Below are 8,320 nucleotides of genomic sequence, written 5' to 3' on the forward strand. Positions count from 1 at the left end.
TTCAGCAGCAGCTTGGAGAAAAACCTTACAGAGGAAAAATGGGATAGTGCTGGCTCCCCAGAACTGCAGGCACAGCCTGAACCACATATTGTTACAACTGAACCACAGCAGCTCCTGCATTCCCAGCCTCTCCCAAGGCATCCCAAATAGCCCAAGTCTGGGACTCCCAAGGAAAATTTGATTACGCCCTGCAGAGGAATGTTCCACCCACGACTGTTGTTTCCTCCCATAAAAGGATCATTAGTGAGATAATTTCTGAAGTCCGTGGTATTGTCTCCAGATCTTACTGAAATATCGCACCAGGAAGGGGAAGCCAAATGAGCCAGACTATTTTAAGGCTTTTGCATTTGGAGGAAATTCTAGGGCAAAATTTCAAGAAGGCAGATACTTTGAACTGGGAAACATTAAGCTTTGTGGAGAAGGGAGCATTCCTGTCTTTGGAGCTGCTTAAATAACTCTCTTGGGGCCACTTCTATTTGATCGACTTTATTTTTAGATTTAGAATCTGCTTTTTCAAGCATCTAAATATTATTTTATATGAATATGTGTATGTGATCAAGGCTACTTGGGAAACAGTTTAAGAGTTAAAGACTGACTTAAAAAAACTATTCTTACATACCTACAATTCACCTCAAAGTCCTGGTCAATGATCTGGGCACCCAGGTGGAGCACAGGAGTGTGATCCCACCATTACCAGTGCCACAGCACAGGCCAGACTGGGAAAGGAGACTCAATCACAGGGAGTATAGGGGCTGGATCTGCAATTAGGGTTTTGAACTTGCTATTCCCCCTAAGGTCTCCTTTTCCTCAAGGAGCATGGAGAACACATTCCCATGGCTTCACTTGCATATTCCCCACTGGGTCTGACTGGGATTTAGATTGCTCTAACTGGGAGAGTAACATGCAGCAGTATTCAGACATTTCTTCACTGGCAGCACTCCCTCACCATAAGCGATCAGTAAAACCTTACCCTGGTCTCAAAAACAAGGCTGGGCTCCCCTCTCCTGGACGGCTGCAAAGGTGCAGCTCTCAGCAAGGCTCAGTGAAGCACTCACTGCTCCTCCACACCAGGGGAAAAGCTGCTTTGCTGGGCTCAGCTGGGAAATCACCCCATCCCCAAAGAGAAAGCAAAGGCTGTTAAAGGCCCAATACCCTTAGTTTGTCTTCTAGGAACCTTCTTGGTCTCCAAACCAGTGGAAGTAGGGATGAAGTTAAGTCAAAAGATAGGAACTGCTGTTTCAAAACCCAGTGTGCTGCAAGTACTGCACACTACAGGCTGGGGACATGCCATATGGTGAGAAAGCGTTATAAATGGGAAGAAGTATCTGGAGGTTAAACTTTTTGCTATGGTTTTAAGCTTTTTTTTCAACCCTATTGCACAAGTTCGTTGCCAACTGTTTCTTTACTAATGAAGGGTGGTTTGCAGTTACAGTTACTACAAAAAATGCAATAATGATCTTCATCCTGGGTTTCCCAAGGGAGGTGTTCACAGAATGACACTTCAGTCAAATTCTGCAGGGAAATACTGGTCTTGAGGATACAAATTTCCCACTAATTTAATAAGAATAGAAGATCAGAAGAAGATCAGTGGTATCTGATATTACAGATTTGATTTTATAGATACCTGATTTTATAGATTTCAAACTACAAACTACTAGCAGAAAAGGTAAATAAGGTAAATAAGCCACACTAATTCCCTTCCTAGCAGAGCACTGACTTGTCTTCAAGGCACCTTGTTTCCAGTTGTTTCAAAACAATTTCTTATCATACATTTGAAAATGAAACCCTGTCTCTCCAAGTGTGAGAAGCCAGGCCTCTTGCTCTATGCAAACATTTCTAGGCATCCTTGATTCCCTGGAAAACAAGCTGGAAAAACAAAGGCACCATTCAGCACAGGAGCAGGCAGCTGGAAAGCAAGGGTGTCACCCCCACAGTTGGGTATCAATAGGGTGGTCATCTGCCTCCCTCCCCCAGGCACACAGGATACACTGCTCAGAGAAAGTAGGGCAGCAGGAGAACAGAAAATATTTCCTCTAGGTTTCCTCTGTTTGGTTCTGGGGGGACAAATATAAAATTTCCCCTCAAACTGAGCTGCAATTCAAGAGCTCCCCAGGACTGTAAGATGACCTCTTCTGCTGCTGGTCCCTCCCAAAAGATAAGATGCAAGGCCTGAGCTTCCTGATGCTCCTTTGCTGCTTTAAACCTCAGGATCCAGCCAAGTCCTGCCACTCTAATTGTTTGGTTCCAGCAATTCACATATGAAATGCAATCCAGGTGTGAAATGGAAGACTTGGATTAGACACGCAGGAATAAAAAGCTTATAGTGTTTCAGATTCAAACCATCTTCTTACCACAGAACTAACACTTGCAATAACTGAATGGTTTCAGTATTTGTCAGGATCTCTTAAAGAAACAACTGTTCTGGGAGGCTGTCTGGCCTTAGCCTGTGTAGTCTGTGCAACTGCAAGCTCTGCTTCTACCTTGCTAAGCAGCAAAGTGAGGGAAAATGGGAAAACTGACAGCTAAATACAGGAATATTTGTGATTAACTGCACCTGCAGTCCACTTGAAAGATGCTCTGCACAGACATGCCACATACACACCCATGCTTGAAGATTTTCACTTGGACAGGAGTTGAATTGGTTCCTTTAGAATTGACCAAAATGAAGAGCTGCACAGAGGGACCTGCCTCCCCAGTGCTTCAGAGCAGGATCCTGCCCAGCTCCACCTGTACATACTCTGGGGAACTTCAAAGGGATTCAGGAGTGAAAAAACACAAGGCAAAGCTCTAAACAAAACTTGCTGAACCTTCTCAGCACTGAGACTCTCCTGGTATCCTGCAAGCACAGCTGACCACTTTTGTTCATCTCCCACCCTGTTCATTCCTAGGACCTTAAGGCACTCCAGGCAATTCTCATCCACAGCTCTTCTCCATTCCACCTTTTTGTGATCTTCTCCGAATTTGTCACCTCAAGTAGGCCCTTAAGATTACAACAGCACCAGCTTTCCAATAGTACCCAAACTCTCCAAGCACTGCACTAGTTTCTACTCCCTCAACTTCTGTAATTGCCTCCCCACTTGATCCCTTGCCTCATCCCTGTACAGTGATAAAAGGCAGCACCACTCCCTATGCCACATCCCAAGCACATCCCCAGTTTAAACAGCATTACTCAGACAACCAGGCAACCATTAAACTAGCTCTGCTAGGAGAGGTAAGCATCTCCTGTTTTTCTGAAGGCAATAAAAAGGTACAGATGAGATAAATAACTCGCCCCAGGCCATGGACTCTGTGGTAGAGGAAGAATTCTAAAGAGATACCTCCAAAGCAGGTACCAGGAGGCTCAAGCTCAGTGCTCCCCCAGGGCAGCCCCAGCTCTGCTGCTCAGTGCTGTGCTCCAAGCAAACACATTGATCAAGCAAAAGGCACTCAGTGATCACTGAGTGAGACAAGCAAGATGAACTGGCACTCAGTCATCAGGCTTAGTCACTGGCAACTCAGGATACTTCAGCAAACACCCTAGTTAAAAAGCTAAATAGCCTTTTATTGATCCTCACTCAGCAGCAAATGTGCCTGTACCTATTTAATCCCATTCATTTTATCATTAGCTTCAGAGTGGCACAACCACAGCTCTCCTGGTTTTGCTTTTGATTTTTAAATCAATTTCTCATTCACTTCCCTTTGGAAGGTGATCAGAAAAAGCAGGGCAGCACAGCTGCTCAGCTCACAAAGCCATTAGTGCAAGAGACAGCAGAATCACCTCCTGAACAATGAGAGCTGGTGTCTACCTGCCAGAGCCACCCCAAAACTCAGCATATCCCCAGAGATGAGGTGCACATACCTGCCTGCCATCCTGTCCCACGTTGGTCTGTCCTCTCACCACAGTCCGGATGTTCTCATCCAACCTCCTGGAGAAAAGAGCCCATCATGTCAATCTCATTCTTTATGTGCCTGACCCAAACAACTGGGGGAACCTTGAGAGCTACAGAACAGATTGAAAATATAATAGCTGGTGCTACCATTGCTGAACTCACTTTTTTGTCCTCTCTCTCTGTAACACACCACTATCTTACATAATAAAAAAAAAATAATTAACAAACATTTCCTCATTTAATCAAGAGCTTCTCACATTTCTCTTCCCTTTAAGCACTATTGTCAGCTTTCCCTTGTCTGTTCTCATTTCCACCTTCCACACATTAAAGAGCTGTCTCAATGACTTCAGATTGGTGTTGCCAGACTGCACAGGACATTAAGTGTTTCCTGTACACGGTATTTATTACGTACTTTTAGTACCAATAATGACAACTTAAAAATATACAAAATATAGGTTTTTACAACTGCTATACTGACCTTGCTTTGCTTTCAGCAATCAAATGTTCTGGGTAGTTTGCTCTCTCAGCCTTCAGCCTGTACTAAAATTTGGTACTTGCTGATCCTTAGCTCATTGTTTTTTCAAAGCTCTACTTTGCAACCAGCTAAAATAACCTAAAAGACACCCATTATACAGTAGGGGTGAAGTATAAAAAAATAATTATAATTACAGGAGTAATCTTTGTCTCTGTCCCACTATTAGACTTGAGACTGACCCTCTGAAGCCCATTGATTCCTATCATCTGTACTGAAAAGCTGTATTTATGAAGACTCAGTGACAACCAGACTACTTGGCCACCCAAGATGCAACAAAATGGAGAAACATTTACCTTATTTTTGATCTGATTTTGTTCACAACGTCATCGATGTTGGCCAAAGACTGCAGCAGGAAAAAAACCAAAGAGAAGTGAAATGGGGAGCTGTTCTCTGCAACACACATCAGCTGTGCCACCCAACACTTTCTCTTGAGTGGCATTTGACAAAGAGGAGAGCAATGACTTTGTTTTGCCTACCAAAGAACCAAGACATACAGCAACGTGGCTGCTCCTCAACTCATATAATGAAGAGCAATAAAACCCAGGCAGGACAGGGTGCAGCCCTGGGGCTCCCTGCTTCCCACCCAGCCACAGGCAAGCAGGGTGCCCCAAGCCCTGCCGTGACAGCTGAGCTGCTCCCCAAATGCTGTGGTGACAGTGACCTCCAGTGGGCAGTGGGAACTGAGCCCTCCCCTTCCCTGGGCAGGGACCCTCCTGCAGAGCCCAGACACACTACACAAGGGGTGGGGGAACTGCAGGGGGAACAGCTCTCCAATACTGGCAAAGGGAAAAAAGCCAAGCCAGCACCACCCACAAGCTGACTAGAAACTGCTGAAAGCCTAAAAAGCTGGTGCTGCAGATGATCCTAAATACTGTAAATGTCAGAACTGACTCACAGCCTGATCTTCAGCTGCAGAAACACCTTATTTTTGTAATAGCTTAGTCCAAAGCTGCCACTGGGGCTGATCTGAGGAAGACATAGTATGGATATGAGCCCATGGCAACCTTGTTCTTTACTTTGTCTCAAAACAAAGGTGAAGTTTCAGACATGAATGACTCTCTAGAGACATTTCACACAAGACACCTGCCTTATTTGGCTAAAACCCCTGTGGATCCACCAATTATTAATAGAGGACAAGTAATGAAATTTACTGCCAGAGAAACCTCTTGAGAAAACTAATGAATTTCCACAGATCACTGCAGGACTTCTCCTACAGCAAGAACCCTGGGTGGCAAGAAACTCCATGATGACAGTGAACCTCATGAGACATGAATGGAAGAAGTTGTTATGGTTACAGCTTTACTACCTGTTTAAAAGAAAAGGCTTGGGTACAGGTTCAAACCTGCCATCAGTCACTTACTATCAGGTTACCCCTCCACAGAGGGGGCTGTGCTATGGGCACTACTTACTTGCTCAGTGGGAAAGAGAGTATTAATGTATTCAACAGCGTTGAAATCTGCTCTGTCCAGAGGATCTTGGCTGGGAAACACCTGAAGAGAGGAAGGAAAAATACAATCAACATCCTTAACCATTAACTTCTGTAACTTTACACTGTATCTACTACTTTTAGTTTCTTCAGCACCCACTTCTGGTGGTGTTTCACAGTATTGTTCTAAGAAGCATGCACAGAGAAGGGTCAAGCCTCTGCCCAGGAGCAAAGAAGTTCTGTGCTCTGGAGGTGTCTGACCTATTAAAATTCCTGTGGGTATCAGCCTGGGTAGACACAGATAATACACACACACTTCCATGGACAGCCTCAGCACAACCCATCCTGTGCAAGGAATTACTAAGACACATGGGCCATTAATTATGCATCCCAACCCCAGCAGATGCCTCTGCTGTTGCCAGGAAATGAAACCTCCTGCTGAGGCACTGCCCTTATCCTTGCAAGGCCCTGGGCTGAGAACTGGAGGATTTGCTTTTCACAACCAGGTTAATAGGAAACATGGTGAATTAGGAAATGGTTGTACAAGTTCCTTGGAGACTGGGGTTTGCCATTTGCACATGAAAAAAACAGGGAGAGAAGCAGAATTGCTGAATGATTCTTTCTGCCCACAGGAAAGGGAAGAGAGCAGTTGTGGTGCAAACAGGTCTCATCCCTCCTCAGAAGCAGCTCAAAGGATGCAAACGCAGCTGCCAGGCTTTGCTTTCTGCCCCCACAGACTGAAACAGTGTTCCCTCCTCTGCTACCACATTCCTTCCAGATTGACACAGCCACCAGCCCTGCACTCCAGTCAAAGCCCTGCCCAGCTCCCACCACAGTGTCCCCTCTCTGTGTCACCCTGGTCACATGCAGCATTTAAATGTTTTTACATATTTTGCAGCCTAAAGGCAGCGTTTTTGTGAGGCCGTTTCAATGGGAGCAACTTCTCCCTGAAGCTCCCAAAGCTGCTCCTGTGGCCAAGGAGAAGCAGGCAGCAGTTAAATACGCACGAGGTCATGCTTGAATGAGGAAGTTACTCTGACATTATTAACCCATCATCAGAGCATGGTTGTGGCATCAGAACCAGCCTGTCCTGCTCTGGGCTCACAATTCCAGCTCAATTAACCACTCATCTCCAGATGAATTAAGAGCTCCTGAAGGAAGAGGTGGGACAGAAGATAAAGTAAAGAAGACAGTCAGGAACTCCACTCTCAAACCGCAGATAGGGACTGATGCTCCAGGCAGCTTTGCTGGCTAAAGCTGCTACTCCCAGGTCCTAACCACAGGCCATTAACCAGGAACCATCACCCCACCAGTCTGCAGGCAGGAGTCAGCTGAGCCAGTTCTACTCATTTAACCAGAACCAGGCAGGTTTTGCCCAAAGATAAGCAAGGAATTCTCACAGGAACAAGATTATCAGGTTGAGGAGTAGCAGAAGGCAGTGTCACCCTCACCACCTCCCCTTGCTCAGGGTGTCACTTCCTGCCTACAACCTCATCACTTGTTAAAGTAATTACCTTTATTATCTGTTAGAAGAACTGAGCCAGGGATGTGGTGGGTTGCTCAAAACCTCAAGCCAAAGCTGTCTCTAAAAGGCACATTTTACCTCACAGAGACATTTTGTTCTTGATAAAAATGTCACTAGGTAACTTTCTTAGGCTGTACAACGTTGGGAATCACAGCAGGCTGCTCTGGCTTTCAGATATGCAGGCTCCACAAAGTACAAAGGATTCTTCTTCTGGACAAGTTCCAGGTCTCCTTTAGAAGCTGGTATTTCATTTAGCAATTCCCAAGGTTTTAGTAAATATTACTGAGTGGTTTACTGCAGATGTGCCAACCCTACAGAAAGACTGAGTATGTGGGGTCTCTCTGTGGAGCATTATCCCAAAGCTGACACAGCACCTAGACAAGCTGGGCTGCCCTCCCCACCTTCTAGTGCTGGGCTCACATGAAATGCTGCACCAGCTACCACAGGCTTCTTCTACCCTAGTCCTCTGAGGAGAGACACAAAAACTGATCCACAAGCCTCAACACAGGAGAAAACTTGAGTGATACTTCCAGAGACAGCTCTTGGTGCTGTCAAGAGGTTTCTAGCACAAGAAAGAGCTCTTCAGACAGCAGGGCTGGCTGAGGTCAGTGCAAGCTCAGGCAGACTCCAGCAGAGCAGCTCCAGGTGCCACACAGGGCTTCAGGGAACACTGGGGGCCTTGAGAGAGAACATCATATTGATCACAAAAGTCAAGCCAAGACACTTGAACTACCCTGACCAAGCCAGAACTCCATTAAGCTGCTTTACACATTAAAGAAGGAGAATCAACCAGGAGCCGGAGCACAGGCCGCAGGGCAGGCGCTCCCCTCCGCCAGGCACCGGCCCCGAGCACGACCAGCCCAAGGCTTTGTGGGGCGCAGCACAGAGGCCCCGGAGCTCGCTGAGGGACGAGGCCCATCCCGGGCCCGGCAGAGCCGCCCGGGCCCTCACACAGAGCGGGGACC

At 46.2% G+C, this 8,320-nt stretch overlaps 1 protein-coding gene across 1 annotated transcript in view; it reads right to left on the bottom strand.

Moving 5' to 3' along the window:
- Positions 1–8,320, bottom strand: part of VPS53 (vacuolar protein sorting 53 homolog (S. cerevisiae)) — a 62,326-nt gene that overhangs the window by 50,842 nt on the left and 3,164 nt on the right. Inside the window, exons 2-4 of the mRNA XM_010009124.1 lie at positions 5,814–5,894; positions 4,698–4,747; positions 3,839–3,905 (exon numbers count right to left, since the gene is read on the bottom strand). Of these exons, the coding sequence (XP_010007426.1) occupies positions 3,839–3,905; positions 4,698–4,747; positions 5,814–5,894 (198 nt within the window). The remainder of the gene's footprint in view (positions 1–3,838; positions 3,906–4,697; positions 4,748–5,813; positions 5,895–8,320) is intronic.

Source organism: Chaetura pelagica, unplaced genomic scaffold (assembly GCF_000747805.2).
Source record: "Chaetura pelagica isolate M959 unplaced genomic scaffold, ChaPel_1.0 scaffold72, whole genome shotgun sequence".
Lineage (NCBI taxonomy): Eukaryota > Metazoa > Chordata > Aves > Apodiformes > Apodidae > Chaetura > Chaetura pelagica.